This window comes from Sinocyclocheilus grahami, unplaced genomic scaffold (genome assembly GCF_001515645.1).
Source record: "Sinocyclocheilus grahami isolate Dianchi unplaced genomic scaffold, SAMN03320097.WGS_v1.1 scaffold118.1, whole genome shotgun sequence".
Taxonomy (NCBI): domain Eukaryota; kingdom Metazoa; phylum Chordata; class Actinopteri; order Cypriniformes; family Cyprinidae; genus Sinocyclocheilus; species Sinocyclocheilus grahami.
This window is the reverse complement of record NW_015505297.1, coordinates 20,517-40,597: the sequence shown is the minus strand read 5'-3', so window position 1 is coordinate 40,597 and position 20,081 is coordinate 20,517. Positions and strand designations below refer to the sequence as shown.

At 39.0% G+C, this 20,081-nt stretch overlaps 1 protein-coding gene across 1 annotated transcript in view; it reads left to right on the top strand.

Annotated features, from left to right (window-relative positions):
* Nucleotides 1–1,898: 1,898 nt before the first annotated feature.
* LOC107589647 (nesprin-1-like) overlaps nucleotides 1,899–20,081 on the top strand; it is a gene marked incomplete at its 3' end in the record, with an annotated part of 37,977 nt that continues 19,794 nt past the window's right edge. The window contains exons 1-7 of the mRNA XM_016278152.1: nucleotides 1,899–2,125; nucleotides 11,545–11,606; nucleotides 15,140–15,235; nucleotides 15,391–15,474; nucleotides 16,936–17,028; nucleotides 17,124–17,302; nucleotides 17,479–17,711. Coding sequence (XP_016133638.1) covers nucleotides 2,059–2,125; nucleotides 11,545–11,606; nucleotides 15,140–15,235; nucleotides 15,391–15,474; nucleotides 16,936–17,028; nucleotides 17,124–17,302; nucleotides 17,479–17,711 — 814 coding nt within the window. The remainder of the gene's footprint in view (nucleotides 2,126–11,544; nucleotides 11,607–15,139; nucleotides 15,236–15,390; nucleotides 15,475–16,935; nucleotides 17,029–17,123; nucleotides 17,303–17,478; nucleotides 17,712–20,081) is intronic.

The window sequence follows — 20,081 nt, the reverse complement described above, 5'->3', positions numbered from 1 at the left end:
CCGTTTTCTATTTGAGCTGATTTTGTTTGTGCTTCAGTATTATTCATCCAAATATTCACACGTTTAAAGGGATAGTTCACCCAAAAATGCAAATTCTGTTACCATTTATTCATCCTCATGTCTTTATGACTTTATTACTTCTTCCTAAACTATTAAAAATAGGGGTTGGTAATAGAAATAAAGCAACATTAAACAGTTTAGGTGAAAAACTATCAAAAATGTTGGTTTGGCAGCTAACTGAAATAAGTTTAAGTTAAGGCACTAAAATGGCTACGGTTGATTTTGTTTGTGCAACCATATTGATTTAGTCATAATTAATGACTTAAAGTCATGTCTTAAGTGAAACCTGTTATTTTATGTTACCTCATCTAAATATTTTTTACAGTGTGATTTTGTTCTGTCTGACACCCATGCGGTTACTTTTCCTTCTCGGTTCACTGACTGTAGATAGAAGAGGACGTCTGATTGGTCGAGCACCTAAATGAAACCTGCTTTTCTATTGGGCCACATCAAGCTCCTGGAGTTCCTGCATCAGAGAGTGTGAGTGAGAGAGAGGCAGCAAGAGGAAGAGAGAGTTGTAGGAGGTGCAAAAAGTAACTGGCGTTACTTATTTGAAAAAGTAATAGATATTTTCTTGTAAAATTAAAAAGTAATGCATTACTTTACTAGTTACTTGAAAAAAGTCTATCTATCTATCTATCTATCTAGTCTCTGTTCTCTTTCATTGAGTTGCTCTGTGTACAGTAAACGCCCCCTTATTGTTCTCTTTATCACCGATAGGTGGCGGTAAAAGTCACATGAAGTAACACGGCCTTGCAACATTGTTTCAAGGTCTCCATAGCAACCCGTCTAACAGAGTTTCACCAGCGTCACATGAGACGCAAGAGCGCTGCGGGAAAGGAAGCGTCGTCTGCTCACGGTAATACACGCACTACAGACTAACAACTGTACACACAAATATAGTGTCTGATCAATCAGGGCTGCTTTTCTTGGAATTTCTGTTTGCATGCTTTTGACTGCAGATATGTATCTTGCTGCTGAGTTTCTTTTACGTGCATAAAGTTGGCTGATTAATATACATGCAAATCTATTTTGAAGCAATGCACAATGAAGATGAAATGTTATCCCTGGTGGGCAAGGACTTCTTTAATTATGGATGAGCTCTTATAACTCAAGTTCTTTTCCATATAATAGTAATCAGTCAGGAAGTCCATAGATTATAATTATTATACCTGGAAAGAAAAGAAGAATAATAAATAAATAATAACAACTTAAGAGATGTAAAAGGGGCCTGGTCTGTGTGCAAACAGTGCATACAGTACATAGAAACACTGATGTTTATTGAACTGTAAAAAGTGAAAATGTGCCGTTTTCTATTTGAGCTGATTTTGTTTGTGCTTCAGTATTATTCATCCAAATATTCACACGTTTAAAGGGATAGTTCACCCAAAAATGCAAATTCTGTTACCATTTATTCATCCTCATGTCTTTATGACTTTATTACTTCTTCCTAAACTATTAAAAATAGGGGTTGGTAATAGAAATAAAGCAACATTAAACAGTTTAGGTGAAAAACTATCAAAAATGTTGGTTTGGCAGCTAACTGAAATAAGTTTAAGTTAAGGCACTAAAATGGCTACGGTTGATTTTGTTTGTGCAACCATATTGATTTAGTCATAATTAATGACTTAAAGTCATGTCTTAAGTGAAACCTGTTATTTTATGTTACCTCATCTAAATATTTTTTACAGTGTGATTTTGTTCTGTCTGACACCCATGCGGTTACTTTTCCTTCTCGGTTCACTGACTGTAGATAGAAGAGGACGTCTGATTGGTCGAGCACCTAAATGAAACCTGCTTTTCTATTGGGCCACATCAAGCTCCTGGAGTTCCTGCATCAGAGAGTGTGAGTGAGAGAGAGGCAGCAAGAGGAAGAGAGAGTTGTAGGAGGTGCAGATGGGGATGCCCCTTAAGAAAGTAGTGCAGTATCTTCTGTCTACTGTGCCGACTGCATAAGTGATCCGGTGTCAGAGGAGCACAGGACTGTAGAGAGGGACCATGGCTTCCCTCAGCCCTTTCGGACGGTCCAGCAAGGACATTATGAATGTGATGCAGAGGCTGCAAGGTAGGTGATGCTGTATTTCTGTTCTTTACCTCCCACAACCGTCCTCTGGCTCTATGAGTCAGGAGGAATTTTGCTGACTCCAAGAGTTTGCCTCTATGGTGCACAAATGCACTATATTTGACAGCACAAGAACTTACCCACTTGAGAAATCAATATTGATGCTTTACATAACGGCTATGCGTGTCCGTCCATTTATCTCTAAACTAATGTTGACATCATATGCAGCTCATGTTACTCTTATGCCAGTGTTGCAAACATAGAAATGTCCCGAGGGAATCATGTACTTTCATTATGATGGCTTGCGGACACCTTGGTTTAACAGCTGATGGTTTGAATGGACTGGTTTTGTACTGCAGTGCTTGAGGAGGACAGGTTCTTTTTCTCCCATTTAACCAGAAATAGAGGATCTATTTGTGTCCTGTTGCTTTCTGCACATTTGTAGGCCTAATTTTGTCTGCTTGGTGCTGAAATAAATTGGTCATTTAGTTAAAATAGCACAGAAGCCATGTAATCTAAGTACAAAGAGCTGTATTGTTAAATTGCTCTTGTAATGGTTGTTTTTGGGGATAAGATTTGTGTTTAAAATAGTTTAGCCTGTGAAGCTCATCATTGTTTTTTCTTACAGGAAGTTGTCCTTGACAAAAGCCCATTCTAACACTTGTGTTGCCATGCAGGGAATACTTTTGCTTGACCTTTCTTGCTTGGATGATATTTACATTCTTTATGATCAAACGGTGGATGTGTTAAGACATAATGCTGCCGATATGGTGCCTACCAGCATTATGGGTAATGCTTTTAAGGTGGAAGGAATGGTTTAAATGTTTTGCAATTTTTGGAGGAAGGAAAATATTAAACCACCCACAAGAAAAACACATGATTGCTATTATGGGAGTGATTGATGACGTTGTGATGCAGGGCTCATGCTGATAGGAAAATGTTTCCATAATCCACCTGTTTTGCTGTCCAGCTTCAATATTATCCATCACCAAATCACATGCTTAAAGGGACAGTTCACCCAAAAAAATTATTTATCATTTATTCACCCTCATGTCTGTATAACTTAACTTCTTTTAAACTAAAAATAGTTTTCGATAATGGAAATAAAGCTGAAATAACATATACTATAAATATTAGCTGAAAAATGTAATCTTAAAAATACATAAATAAATGAGAAATGTTGCTTTGGCAACTAACTGCAATAAAGTTGAGTTATGGGACTAAAATGACCAAAACTGAAATAAAAATAGTTTAAATCGAATAAAAATGACAAAAGCACAAACTGAAAACTGGAAATATTATACATAAAAGCTAATTGTAAATATTATTTAATACTATAATGCATTGTACTAAAACGCCCAGACCGACCGATATGCTTGATGCCCATATTGGGGGAAGTCATGGCCTAATGGTTAGAGAGTCGGACTCATAACCCAAGGTTGTGGGTTCGAGTCTCGTACCAGCAGGGATTGTAGTTGGGGGGAGTGAATGTACAGCGCTCTCTCCCACCTTCAATACCACGACTGAGGTGCCCTTGAGCAAGGCACCGAACCCCCAACTGCTCCCCGGGCACCGCAGCAAAAAAATGGCTGCCCACTGCTCTGTGTGTGTGTGCTTTGGATGGGATAAATGCAGAGCACTAATTCCGAGTATGGGTCACCATACTTGGTCACTTTCATATTGTTTAGTGTTTTTGTGTAAGAGTTGGACAGGGACTCTGTAGTAGGTGGTGTGTATGGGGACAGGTAGAACCTGACACCTCTTTGGAAGATGTCCTGTCCTTGGAAGATGGAACAGATCGATATTTGGACTCCCTGGCATTGTGTGTCCATTCTTATTGACTTATGGCTGTTACTCCGTGTTGGCAGTGGATGGGGCAAGTCTATAAAAACTGGTCACAAATGAGCTGTATTTAGTCCTGTCATCTCATTCCTGTGGCCCTCTACATAGATTTAAAAAATGGTTTGATGGCAACCCGTTGGCCGAGGACAGTGAGACCTTTGAGTGTGTTCATCCCGTGACGAAGTGAAAGCAGATGTTTCGCTGCGGGCTTTCATGGAAGAGTAATAACAGCATCAGGCTGGTTAAAGGTTCTGCTCACTAATTGATTTAAGAATGATTTCAACTGCTTTTACGACAACAAATAGAACAGGAGTATATGGAAAGAGCAATAATAAAAGCTTCCTTTTAAAATTAATAACCATGTCCAGGCATGCTGGGTAACACAATAGGCCTAATATACATAAGCAAGCAGGTGACTACCTCTGACACGTGATTACAATTCAATAAAAAGTGTATTCTTTTATGTAATTTAGGCAAATTCATTTAAAATAAACATGAAACTATTTGAAACCCATTTTTTCTTTGATATGATATTTGGAGTGAAAATGTAGGATGTGATTGGATTGCATGGTAAAAAGTGTCTGTATACGGCAGGTGGTTTTGGGGAAGGGGTTGGAAAACAAGACTTTTTCTTTAAAATAACACACACTGATAAATAATGTGTAATAAGACCAGGAAGGTGTTTTAAGAAACTAAACTGCCAAGTTTAATGGCACGCTAACATTAAGATTTTATCTGTTTATGACTAATGGAGGATTCGTTTTCACAGTAGCCTACAACAACTCACAGTCTTGTCCTGAAAAACACTCTTCATAAATAGTTAAAGGAGCTCAAGAATAAAAGTGAGTGGCATATGCACCTATTCAAAGCCTCTAATGCATCTCCTATGTAACCTGTAGAGGATATTGTGCTACTTCCTTATGGAGAATTCATGTTTATTTCTGATGGCATGGCAACCCACATGCTCATATAGTCTTCAAGATGAAACAAGAAGCATTGAGCTACATAGAGGAACTTAGCATTCAAACACATCAGGAAGGAAGTTACATATGCGTGATAACTCGCACTTCTGTTTTTACCGCCAAAAATTTCAAGAGTCACTCATTTGTCAATGCAATGCAGCCATTACTGCATTTTCAGCTTTAGTGTAGGTCGTCTGTTTAATTAGATGACACAGTACCCAACTAACCCAACACCCTAGAAACCATCCTAGTAAATTAGCGGTGAATTTTACACCGGCAAGCATCACTCACATTTAATGTAAAAATGATTTATAGTGCATGTTGAGTTTCTGACGTGCAGTTTGGTTTTATTTGTACATATTCATTTGTAGAGCAGTAGATTTGGCTTTTGATGGCGACACAGTGATTGCAGTTGAAGTGTGTTCATGCATGTGGTCAAATGTGTTTTGCATTGAAGGCACATCAGAAAAGGCGTGTGCTAGTTAACATGGCACATCAACAGCGAATAAGGCGACATGTGGTTTATGCGACAGAAGGTCTGTGGTTACTGTTTTCAGAATAATTTCTTTTGGTTTCCTCCTCCTTGGTGACTGGCGCATGCCTGTTCAGAGCGTGTGGTAAAACTGTTTGCCATCTTCCTTTCATTGGCACGAATGATTTTTATACAGCAGCCATTTCCTTTGGACACATATCTGATGAAAACTCTCTAAGGATCTTGTTTTATTGAGGCAAAGTTTGTAGAAGAAGGTTGTTGTCTTGTTTGACTTGATTGAAAACAGTTGGTATTATATCAGTAACTGTTACAATATATTGTTAAAACAATGAGAAACAATGAGTGTTTATTGATTTATTAGAATGAGTTCTGTTTGCATCATTGAATCATTATTTTCTTGTTTATCACTGCAAAGCTGCTTTGGAATGATCTTTATTGTTTGAAGCGATATATAAATAAAGGTGACTTGACTTGACTATTACCAGTATGTTGATCAAAATAGCTTGAATCTGGATGTAGGCCATTTAATGTAGTCACAGAATGTTTTTAAAAGGACACTAGATGGCAGTATTTCAGTGTTTATTTTTTCTAAATATTTATCTTAAATCTATCTTTGTTAATACACCTTTTTTTGGCCTAATAGACAAAATCAGCGTTTGCATTTCTCCCTTGAAACTGCAAGAGTGACGTGTAGAATATTAAAGACTGCACTCCGTTGAGCAGATGACAGTAACATCTGACCTGTTGCCCATGATATCATCTGTCCTGAGTTTGTGTTGAATGCACTCATTTAAATTTCAGATGCTCCGCTCACTTGTTTCTCGTATTTCTACGTGCAAACTGAAAGTGACTGTACATTCATTAATACTTAATTAACTCTAATTCTTAACACTGGGTGGGAGTGCAAGTGGGGAATGCTACGAACTAGTAGACCATCGGTAAAGCTGCTTTTTTGGTTATTGTGGGAACAATCCAGTTTGTAGTGTTGCAGCACTGGAATTGCCTGTAGATGCTAAACACATCCATTGATTACTGATGAAGAACTGTGGGACTTTTGCACATTTTATCCTTAAAGTCAGTATTGTATCCTGAAAGCCTTTACGTTATTCTGCTATAATATTTCAGGACTGGACAGCTCCACTATCTATCTATGTTTTTTTTATACATGTAAATATATATGTATATGTTTGTATATAAATGTATTTATACAGTATGTGTATGCTAGATATAATAAATAAATAAAATGCCTTTTCTTACCATATTCTAATCCACACAATGTCAGGTCTTTTTAATCCGTTTTAACGATCCCTGAGCTTTAACCCTGTTAACTGATAGAAACAAATCGTGACTCATTAGATGAGCATGTGATGGGAGTAGCACTTATTTCACTGATTACATTATCTTCTGTGACGGAAACAGTTTAAGGTACATTCCTCGATCTTTAACACAAAAGGCTTTTTGAGATATAAATACCTGAACTATGCCACGGTGAGTGAGCGGTGAGAGAATGGATTTTTCCTTTAAGTGGATTTGCGAAAGAACAGTTATATTTTGTAAATGCACTTATGTTTCAACGCACCAAAACATGGGATTGAATTAAGTAATTTAATAAAGCATGTTTTATTAAACAAGACAACACAAAGCCACGCATGCATGGAAGATCAAGACTTAACACTGGGCATGTCCATTTCTGGTCATAAGATGGTCTTATTATTGCACAACTAAATATATATCAGGAGGCAAATAAATATGTTGTGTGGTGCATTGGGTTTGTTTGGAGCTCATGCTGTGGCTGATGGTCAGGAATAATAGAGTGATATAGTCACTGACTGCACCATAGCAGGTGGCAGATGCTTTGCACTGGCTGTGACATAAATGATTCAATACTTTGAGTGCAGTTGGTTCCCAGTTGCCTTATAGCCATTTGCAAATAATGCATGTGTTATTCAGTATGATTAAATTCATGACATGAATGATTTTTGCCATAGACGCACACAAAATTAAAAAGACTTTAAAGGATTTAAAGTCAACATGACTCCATAAATGTATTTCTGAGTGAAAAAGCTGCATTTATTAAATTAAATAGTAAAGGTGATAAAATAATGAAAAAATATTACAATTTAAAATAACTTTTTTGTAAAGATTGTAAAATGTAATTTATTCCTGGGATGTAAAAGCTGAATTTTCAGCATCATTACTCCAGTCTTCAGTGTCACATGATCCTTCAGAAATCATTCTAATATGCTGATTTGCTGCTCAAGAAACATTTGTTATTATTATCAATGTTGATGTAACGGGGTGACAGAGACGTGAGGCGAGGGGATCCACTTGCAAGGCTTTATTCAGTGACATGGTCAATACAGGCAAGAGTCAAACAATGGCAAACAGATATATCAAGGGTGAGACTGAAGAGTAATCCATGAAACAGGCGTGGGTCAAACGACGGTAAACGTAATCCAGAGGACGAGGCAAACTTTAAATCCAATAACAGGCGATAATCCAGGCAAGGCGTAAACAGAGTCCGAATGGTAAGACTAAAGGGGCATTCAAAATAAACAGACAAGAATCAAAACACGAGTAAGCAAGCAAGACAAGATTATGACTAGGAACTGAAAACTAGACAGGCTCCATAGAGTAGCTATCATTTGGAGAGATATAAACGCATACAATACTTGGCAACTAGAGCAGGATCAGAGTGAGTGTTATATAGTGTGAGTTATTGGATGCAGGTGAGTGCGCAATCAGTGCAGTGGAGCATGGGAGATCTAGTCCAGAGCGAAGTGTGACAGTCTATGTGGAGTGAGTGTCAATATGGTGAGAGAGCGACCTCTTGTGTTCATTGGATGAAAGTCCATGGACTGGATTCGTGACAATTGAAAACAATTGTGCTGCTTAATAAATGCTGTAAGATAAATTACGTTCCAAATTTTAATACTATGTATTAGTCGTTTGTTCAAATCAGAAAAACCAAGCAATATTAATAATGATTCTTGTCTCATCAAACACCCGTAATAATATTTAATTAATTAATTGAACACAATAAGACCAGAAACATGTATTAAAATATTTTAATGTCTCTTTGTACAAAAATTGCCACTTTCTGTTTGCTTTGTTTCTTACTTAGACATGCAAACACATTCAAACCCACAGTAACTGTGTCATGTCATAAGTCCTTTGTTGTATAGCATTCTGGACTGCAATGAATCTGATTATTTGTTAAGCCATTCCTGCATTAGGGTGTCTGCGCGGTGCTCATAGTGGAGGCCTGGTGGAGTTCAAGCTGTGTAGCAGGAGTACTGACCCCCACCCACCCATATAAATCAGGATAGCACCAGCTGCCTGGTGACATCACATCCCCCCCGCGTGCTGATTGGCCGATCAGTGCCATAGCCAGTTAGTATAGCTGCAGCTGTGGGATGCTGCTAGAACTAGAACAGACCTGAACAGAGCATCCACACCAGCACGACTCACCAGCTCCACCAACAACAGGAAGTCGCCTGGCTCATAAAAACTGTCCTCGATTAGCAGCCTATCCACAGCAGAGGAGACAGAGAGACAGAGAGAGAGAGAGAGAGAGAGAGAGAGAGACAACAGGAGGAGGGGGAGGTTTCATCCTCCAGCGCTCAGTCGCGCTGTTTTCACACGGAAAGCTCCTCCGCCTGCTCTGTTCTGCTTCCCAGAGGAAATAAAGGATAGCTGATCTGGTTTTCCTCCCTGGATGATACGCGTGCACTTTCACACATGAAGGACACAAAGAAACGGAGGGAATGCAGGGCGCACAATGGCTCATTTTAAGGACGTAGCTGTGAAAAAGACCACATCTCTGAATCTGGTGACGGGATTCTTTCAGTATCTCCGCGGTAAGTGGGACATCGACATCTCCTCTCATCAGACTGGAGTGTGGGAGCCACTAGCTCAGATTTACATGTAGTCTGTGCTTCACTGAATGTAGGTGAAACAGATGCATGATCCAGATATGCAGTGACACGTCTCTGGGTCATATGGCTCACTAGACATTATTGGCCAGCTGAGGTCTTCCTCGTCTTCCTCCTCGGGTGAGGTAATCACCGTGTTGGCACGGGTCACTGCTGCACACGAGTGCTGATGCGAACCACTTTACAGTTGCGCATGTTGGATTATGATGGCTGTTGTGTGCTTAAGGCTGCACCGGCATGCCATGTGTGCTACTGTACATGGATGCTTCCTAAACATGCCCCGTGGATTGCATTAGAACATGCATGCAAATATAGGATGCTGTCTGTTGTGAATATGGCTGGTCTGTCTGAGCCTATCACGCATAAATATGTCTGGTGGGTGTTTGTTGGTGACCTGAATGACCTTATCTGTGTCTAAAAATGCTCTGCAAGATTTGTATATTGTGTTAACAGATGTCACAAACTTTCATTACTGCTGTTTGTGAAGTCAAGAATCACTAGCACTATTGCTCATACTTAGGGTTAATGATTAGAACAGTACTAAATAGTTACAGTATTAAACTTCTTTCACTTTGCTAACAATGAAAAAAAATCAGAAAAAGAATATTATAGAAACTTGGGTGGACACCACCTAGCAACACCCACAACACCCTAGGAACCACTTAGAATGCCTTTACAACCGCATAGCAACACCCTGGCAACCACTCAGAACACACATTAATAACTACATGGCAAAACCCTGGAAACCACACAGAACATCGTAGTATCATAGCAGTGCCATAACAACCACTCAGAACATCTTTATAGCTGCATAGCAACAGCCTGACAACCACTTAGAACACCTGCAACTGCATGGCAACACCCTGGCAACCACTCCAAACACCTTTGCAGCCACACAGAATATTCTAGCAACCATTCATGGCATGCTAGCAACCACTCAGAACATCTTTATGGCTGCATAGAAACTTCCCAACAACCATGTAGAGTACTTTTGCAACTGCATAGGAACGGCCTGGCATCCACTCAAAATACCTTTGCAATGCCTTGACAACAACACAGAGCATCCTATAAATCGCATAACACCCTGGCAACCACATAGAACATTCTAACAACTCCATAGCAATGCCCTAATAACCACTCAGAACATGTTTATGGCTGCAAATCAAAGGCCTGGCAACCACACAGAATACCATTGCAACTCCATAGCAACAGCCTGGCTACTGCTTAGAACATCCTATCAACCTTATTAGCAACATCCTGGCAACCACTCTAGCATAGCAGTGCCATTACAACCATTTAGAATATCTTTATAGCTGCATATAACATCCTGGCAACCACCAGAACACATTTGCAGACTATTTGCAATGCTGTGGCAACAGCATAGAACATCCTGCATAGCAACACCCTGACAACCACCCAGCACATCTAAGCAACCTCTTAGAACATCTTTATGGCTGCATAGCAACAACCTGACAACCATCAGAACACATTTACAGACTATTTCCAAGGCCATGCCAGCCACACAAAACATCCTAGCAACTGCATCGCAACACCCTGACAACCACCCAGCACATATTAGCAACCACTTTAGAACATCTTTATGGCTGCATAGCAACGGCCTGGCCTGGCATGCAGAATATCTTTGCAAATCCATAGTAACAGTATTTCATCTGCTCAAAACGTGCTAGCAATACAAATCCATAGAAACAGCCTGGTAGCTGCTCAGAACATCCTAGCAACCGAATAGCAATGCTCTAGCAACGCTCTTATGTTCTTGAGAGCTTGTGGATTGCACATGAATAAACATTCTGAGCATATCTGTATGTTTTTGTTAAAAATCTGCATTTATGTTGTTTATGCTGAGTATATATGTAATAATGGGAATATTGGCAGATGTTTCTGATATGATGTTGATGTTTTTGCTCATGCCACGTGTGGACTCTCAGCTCTCCTCTGCTGGTGAATATCTCCTCTCTAGCTTTCAACGTAGACTTTCAGTAATGAAAATGTACAGTATTCAGTAATAAATCCTCTTGCATTTATTTCTCACAAATATGAGAAAATAACCAGGTGAGTCATGATGACAGTGAGCACAATGAAGAAGACAGGAAAACATAATATCTCACTGGATATTGAAACGTAAAACATATCTGCTCATTTATGTGATTATTGTGCCTCTCTCTTTTGCAGATGAACAGGAGGCGGTGCAGAAAAGAACTTTCACAAAGTGGATTAATTCACACTTGGCCAAGGTAAGATGTTTTGCAGTTTTTTTCATCCGAATGCCACAACATTTAGCTTGTAGTACTATTTGCACTGGATTACAATACAACAACAGCAGTGACCCAATACACTACTGGGACACTTTGGCCACTTGTTAAAAAAAATGCTTGTTTGTTATTGCATTATATAGCAAATATCAAGAGTCTTTTGTATTGAAGTGCTGCAAAAACTTTTGCTTTCATTTTTCTGAGCAGTTTTTTTGCAATGAGTTTTAATCAACTGGTGTGGCAATGATTTTTAGTAGATCTGTGATGTTTTTCTCAGATTGACAACCACAATCAAATTGAATCAAATTCAAATTGTTTTGAACGGTAGCTACACTACCGTTCAAAAGTTTGGTGTCAGTCAAATTTTGTTGTTGTTGTTGAAAGAAATTCATATTTTGATGGTTCAAGTTTAATGGTATAAAAAAATCAGCTTTGCCATCAACGGAATAAATTAAATTTTGAAATATATTAAAATAGAAAACGGTTATTTGAAATTGTAATACCATTTCACAATATTACTGTTTTTACTGTATTTTTGATCAAATAAATGCAGCTTTGGTGAAACTTTTTTCAAAAACATAAAATTTGTTCCGACTTCAAACTTTTGAACCGTAGTGTACATATTAATCATGTAAAACCTAGCAAACTTGTTTTTGTAAAAATTGTGCATGTTCTATCTTTCTTTAAACTAAATGACGCTTGCTTTTTAATACAGTGACATTTAGGCATTAACTGTGGCTTAAGTGTCTTAGCTTTTTTATATAATGCTAGACTGTTGGTGTTACTCTGAGGAATTGCACCAGTGTCTCAAGCAGTGATGGCTGTGTTTCTGTCTTCCTGACCAATCATCCGTGAACAGTGAATGGTCCATGTGATTTGCTTTGTAGCCTAATGTCATAATGACTCTAAAGAGCAAATGTCTGTGTAACTGAGTAAAGCTCAGATGATTAAAGGCTGATCATTTTGCAGGACAGTAAACAGTGAATGAGGAGGCGTAATGCTATAATACTCTAATAAAAACCATGAAGTGTGCTGTTTGTGCTGTGCGCTTTGAGAATGAATGCTGTGTTGTGATGGCGTCCCACTGCCATGGCCAAGATGAGTGGGTGATCTCGTGTTAGTAGGCTGAGCATTAAAAAAATCTCTGAAAATGTGCTCTGAATTTCTGAAATGAAGTTGTGATGTGTGAGATACATGGAAGCCAAACATGCTTTGGTAAATCATAATTATGTCAAACTAAACTCAGACCTGCATCATATACTGTATTCTAGTGATAGTTCTTACAAATATGAGACAGTACAATGATGCAGGTGTTCAGATTGTAGTGCTATAGTACATTGGTACACTGTCATTCATAAGTTTGGGGTCGGTGAGATCTTATGCTCACCAAGGCTGCATTTATTTGATAATATTGAGAAATATTATGAGAGTTCAATGTAATGGTTTTCTATTTCAATATATTTTAAAATGCAATTTATTCCTGTGATAAAAGCTGAATTTTCAGCATCATTTCTCCAGTCTTCAGTGTCACATGATCCTTCAGAAATCATTCTAATATACTGATTTGCTGCTCAACAAACATTTCTCATTATCATTAATGTTGAAAACAGTTTTGCTGCTTAATATTTGCGTGGAAATACGTATTATATGATAAATAGAAAGTTCAAACAGCTTATAAATCTTAGGTAACATTATACATGTCTCTATTGTCTAATTTAATGCATTCTTGCTGAATAAAAGTAATAATTTCTTTTAAAACATTTTACTGACATCAAACTGAACGATCACCATATTTATATAAAAAAACATTTATATTGCCTTTGTCTATTTCCCTGTGAATATTTCACTGCTTCAACATGAAAAATAAATTTGCAGTTACAGTTTATTTTTGTTATCTTCATAACATATTTGAGTTTCATCTGCCTACACAGATTGTAGTTTCAGTCTTTCTGTGATCTCAAGTTTGAATGCTGCGTGGCACTTCTGGCTGAAGTGTGATGTGAGATGGAGAAAATTTTTTTTAAGAGGTCATATGACGTTGCTAAAAAAACATTATTTTGTGTATTTGGTGTAATGCAATGTGTTTATGCGGTTTAAGGTAAAAAAAACACATTATTTTCCACATACTGTACATTATTGTTTCTCCTCTATGCCCCGCCTTTCTGAAACGCGTCGATTTTTACAAAGTTCATCGGTCTGAAAAGCGAGGTGTGCTCTGATGGGCCAGCTATCCAGTGCGTTGTGATTGGCCGAATACCTCAAGTGTGTGACGTAAATGTTACGCACCTTACCATACTGTGATGCCGTGTCCTGGTGCGACGAGACAAAACCAATAAAACCCATTACAAACGAGGCATTTGTAGCATCCAGTGGGGACATAATTACAGATTATAATGACTTTGGGGCCGTTCACATGTCGTGGCTAAAAACACGTGGAAAATGCTAGGCGTGCTGCTTTCTGCTTTTTTCCAAAGCGTTCGGGCGCTTGCGCTCCGGAGGCGTCTGCCATTGCTAAGCAACCATGACCTGCGCTCTCCATGAAGATGCGGAAGTTTCAGCAAATGGATTTGCAGCACTAAAAATCGAGCCGCATAAACATAAAACCATGTCTGCATTTGTGATCGGAGAAATGACAAACAACAAGTGCTACTCTACACTGCTCAAAACTCGTGTTTGAATCATCAGTGGCAAATCCTTTAAATATGAAAGTGTACTTACAGGCTGCGAGTCAGCATTATTTGTCAGAACACGGCATTGTAGTCTACTCTTCCAGGAAACAGTCCTCGTCCTCCGTAAAATATGCGCTGCACAGATCTGAATATTTGGGTTGAACTGTTCTGGAACAGTGTTGTAAATACAACTTAACCACTGATTTCTAGTCGTGTCCTCTTTTGGAAGACCAAACAAAGTAGTTTCGCTTTCACAACGAAACACACAGCGTCTCCACGACATGGCGGCGGCAGCAACAATACTACAGCGAGAATCAAAGTTACGCCTTCTTTCTTAGTGTGAACATTTGGGCGGTGTTATGCAAATCTTCCCACGCAGTGACGTAGACATGTGGGGGCGTGTTAGAACGAGCCGTTTTAGGTAGGCGTGGACGAGTCTTAACTTTTATAAAGAATATCTCTTTGGGTTTGAGACTTTAGTCTTTGCAGCTTTAGGGATCTTATCTATTCACAAACAGCTTGTAACACCCCAAAGAGAAAGGAAAACTTGAAATCGCATCATATGACCCCTTTAAGACAAACATCTGCAGTAAACATAAGTGGGAACATGTTATACTTTATGTATCCCAAACTATGAAAGAGCATTTTCTGAGCCAGAAACTTAAATTCCTCTGGGAATGAAGAGATTTTCTGATGACCTAAAAGCATTTATATGTATTTATTCAGAGTAGAAATCAGTCAGAGAAGAACAAAAGCAGAAGCATCCAACAGATTTGTAATCAAAGCACTATAAGGGTTTATTAAGTTCACCATTTATTTGATCCTCTTCTTTTTGTCCATTTCCAGCACAAACCTCCTTTTGAAGTCAGTGACCTCTTTGAGGACATCAAGGATGGGGTGAAACTGCTGGCTCTGTTAGAGGTGCTGTCTGGACAGAGATTAGTAAGTGTTTCTGTGATGCAATATCTGCAGATTATCCCTGTGTGAAACCTCTGCATTGAGCGCAGCAGCAGCTGCAGTGCATCTTTAGTGACAAGGTCTGTTTAATGCCAAGATGATGGGTCCTGCTCCTGAAAACCTCTTGTATTTCCCTGCAGCCATGCGAACAGGGTCGCCAGATCAAAAGGATCCACTGGGTGTCCAACATCGGCACAGCTCTTAAGTTCCTGGAGGGAAGGAAGGTAGGTGACTCCAGGATCACTCCGGTTATCTCATCTGTCTCACTGAACTGCTCATCTGTCCTAATAAATGGTGATATTCTGTATAACACTACTTCCATCTGGGTCATTCCTCTTTTGCAGTACCTTTTAAAGTCTAGCTTTTAAAAATGAATATACTTGTGCTATAATTTAAGGAAGTTTTTCTAGAACAGGATATACCAGACTGTCAGAAATATGCTCTGGTCAAGATCAGGCAAGACTACTTTGTTTGGTCTTCCAAAAGAGGACACGACTAGAAATCAGTGGTTAAGTTGTATTTACAACACTGTTCCAGAACACTTCAACCCAAATATTCAGATCTGTGCAGCGCATATTTTAATACTTGACTCTTCTGTAGTTACATCGTGTACTAAGGCCGACGGAAAATGAAAAGATGTGATTTTCTAGGCCAATATGGCTAGGAACTGTACTCTCATTCCGGCGTAATAATCAAGGAACTTTGCTGCCGTACCATGGGTGCAGCAGGCGCAATGATATTACGCAGCGCCTACAGAAATACAGAAGAGTCAAGTTTTAAATAGGAAAAATATAGAAACTCTTTGGTCATTTTTGAGCGAGATGCTAACGGTCTAATCAGATTCAATGATATATGCTAAGCTACAGCTAAAAGTGCTACAACCAGACCCGGAGATCGGCTGAATGGATTCGAAAACGGTAAAACTCAACTGTTTAACTCTAGGGGAGTTGGAAAATGAGCCTATTTTCAAAAATAGTGGAGTGTTCCTTTAATGCATACTTGCTAAATAAAAGTATAAAAAAATATCTGACTGACGCTAAATTAACTGCATAGTAGGAATGATCCAGGCATATCTGCAGTCTTATCTGATCATTGAATATGTTCATATGTCCCAGTCCAGCGTATGTCATCAAACTGCATCTCTAACTCTGTCCTCTCTCCTATCATGTCTTGTCTCAGTCTGTGTACCGAGGGTCTCCGGTCAGTACTTCTCCTAGTCACAGTTCTCACAAACATATCTGCATTTGATGATGCGTACCATATGCAGCGAGCAACTCCATTATTTCTACTGGCTGAAAGAGCTGCAATTATTTTTAGAAAGCTTGTTTTTCTACAGCATCTCTTTTGATGTCCATGACTGGTTGGCCATGAGGAAATAGCTTTTTTCCTCTTCACGCACATGCTCCTCATATACTTGTGCATTCATATTTGCTTATTCCCTAAGAAGTGAATATGTCTGGCTACTTAATTTTTTTCAAGTCGACATGAAATCAAAATGGACCCCGTTTACTTTCTTTATGCACGTTCCTGGTGTTATTCTGCACGGTTCATCAGCAGATAGTGCTGGTTTAGACTGGCCTGTTTGCACTGACTTCAGATCTGTGGATAATATGTCTGTTACATTGATATTTTCAAATGATTTAGCCATTTAAGACTTTCTAACATGCAAAATATTTATTTTCCAGATCAAACTAGTCAATATCAATGCCACTGACATTGCTGATGGACGCCCGTCCATTGTCTTGGGGCTGATATGGACCATTATCCTCTATTTTCAGGTAATGTTTGCCAATTATGGTGGTAGGATCTGGAAAATTGCCATATGTCTGCGTTTACCTGAGTTTTAAGGGTCTACCCTCACAAACGTTTGCAGATTGAGGAGTTGACCAGTAATCTTCCAGCCCTTCAGGCTTTATCCAGCAGTGCGTCTTCGGTGGACAGCATGGCCAGCTCGGAGACGGGAAGCCCACCTATGAAACGCAAAGTGATAACAAAGTTTCAGGGCAATGCCAAAAAAGCCCTGCTCAGATGGGTCCAAAGCACAGCAACCAAGTATGTCAACCAAGTATTTTTGCCAACTGAAGGAGAATTTTTAAGATAAATACGAGCTCTATTGAGGGTTTAAATTGATCATTTGAAATGGATATGTCAACTTACAAGAATTGTGTATAAAAACAGGCCTAATATATCAATAAGGCCCCTAATGAGTCATTATTTATTCTCTCAAGGCGTCTTGGGATTGAAGTTAAAGACTTCGGTGTTAGTTGGCGCAGTGGTGTGGCCTTCCATTCTGTTATTCATGCCATTCGTCCAGAACTCGTGGACATGGACATCGTGAGAAAAAGAAGTAATCGTGAGAACCTGGAAGAGGCCTTCAGTGTGGCAGAAAATGAACTGGGAATACCGCGTTTACTAGATCCTGAAGGTACTGATATGACTTATTTTACCCCAAAATCTCTCCAATTTCCTTTGAGATGAACAACTTACAACTTACAATGTCAATTTACAAAATAGCACTGTGATATTACCATGTTTTTTTGTAATGGATCCATGGGAATACCATGTTTTTTAGACATGCACAATGGTAATATAATGCCATTCTTTTAAATGATCTTGGATTAGGAAATACCATGGTATATTAATGTAGGAATCATTCAGTACAATTATATATACAGGGTTATATTATAGTTAACTAAAACTAAAACCATAAAAAAAATTGTTACTTGAAATAAAAAATGAAAGGGTGTCATATGATGCTGCTAAAAAGAACATTATTTTGTGTATTTGGTGTAATGAAATGTGTTTATGCGGTTTAAGGTTAAAAAAACACATTATTTTCCACATATTGTACGTTATTGTTTCTCCTCTATGCCCCGCCTTTCTGAAATGCGTAAATTTTTACAAAGCTCATCGTCCGAAAAGCGAGGTGTGCTCTGATTGGCCAGCTATCCAGTGCGTTTTGATTGGCCGAATACCTCAAGCGTGTGACGGAAATGTTATGCCCCTTACCATACTGTGATGCCCTGTCCGGCTGGAGCGACGAGACAAAAGCATTAAAACCCATTATAAAGGAGCCTTTTGTTGCATCCGGTGGGGACATAATTACGGATTATAATGAATTATACTGTCTTTTTATGCATTGCGATGCATCGCGATGTAATATAAAACCATGTCTGCATTTGTGATCGGAGAAACGACAAACAACAAGTGCTACTCTACACTGCTCAAAACTCGCGTTTGAATCGTCAGTGGCAAATTCTTTAAATATAAAAAAACTTACTTACATTCTGTGAGTCAGAACAGCCGTAGTCTACTCAGCCATAGTCTACTCTATCAGGATCAGGAAACAGTCCTCCATAAAATGCGCTGCACACTTCTTAATATTTGGGTTGTTCTGGAACTGTTCTGGAACAGTGTTGTAAATACAACTTAACTACTGATTTCTAGTCATGTCCGATTCGACGAAGGAGCGGCCGGCGGTCTTAAGGCAACCACATATGACGACCCCGGGCTGGACTCTGCTTCGTCCACAGTGAAAGTCGATCCGGCAATCCACATCACAAAGTTGATGTATTTCCTCAGCAACCAGCACGGATCAGCTCCAGGCATGACGGAGCGGATATCGTCCTCTTTTGGAAGGCCAAACAAAGTAGTTTCGCTTTCACAACGAAACACACAGCGCCTTCACGACATGGCGGCGGCAGCAACAACAATACTACAGCAAGAATAAAAGTTACGCCTTCTTTCTTTGTGTGAACATTTGGGCGGCGTTATGCAAATCTTCCCACATAGTGATGTAGATATGTGGGGGTGTGTTAGAACGAGCCGTTTTAGGTAGGCGTGGTTGACTCTTAACTTTTATAAAGAATATCTCTTTGGATTTGAGACTTTAGTCTTTGCAACTTTACAGATCTTCTTTATGCACCAAGAGCTTATAACACTTCAAAGAGAAAGGAAAAATTGAAATCGCATCATGTGACCCCTTTAACTTAAATAAAATAATATAAAAATTAAATTAATTTTTATTTTTATTTCAGATGGTTGCCAAGTTTTATTTCAGATGGTTGCCAAGTCAACATTTATCTTCATTTGGTTCAACTTGATGTACTAAAATAACTAAAACTAAAACTGAAAAAATAAATAAATAAAAAATGATATAGCCATATTAAAAAACAAACAAATAAAAACATACACAACAAAATTACTAAAACTTAATTAAAAATTGAATTTAAATTAAAATATAAAAATAAAATGTTTAAAAAAAACTGTAATAATATAATAATAATAGTAATAATATAGTATTGTCACGGGTTCACTGCTGAGCGGACTGAGGAGCAAGGAACGGAGAAAGATGAGGAGTACATTAATGATGGGATTTTAATAACTTCAAGGGAACCAGGAAAACACACGTAGTAAAGGAGGTAGACTTCAGCAGACATTCACATTCATTAACATACAATACCGGACGCTGGAGCATACACAGGGAACACTATTTATACACACAGGAGGAGGGGATGAGGGGAGACACCGGGGATCAATAGACATAAAATGGGGAACACCTGGAATCAAATGAACCTAATCAGGACAGGAACAGGAAACTAACCAAATATGGGCGTAGGAAGGCACATGGGGAGCAAGACACACAAAACACAGAGCAAAGTCTGACATAACGCCCCCCTCCGGAAGGCGTGTCCTCACGCCATATAACATCCAATGGGGAGGGGGTGGGCACTCTGGAGGTCCCTCAGGACAGACACGGGACAGTGGGCCTCCAGAGCGTTACCCGTTCGGGGTGCCATGGCGGATCAGGAGCCTCGGGAGGCCATGGCGG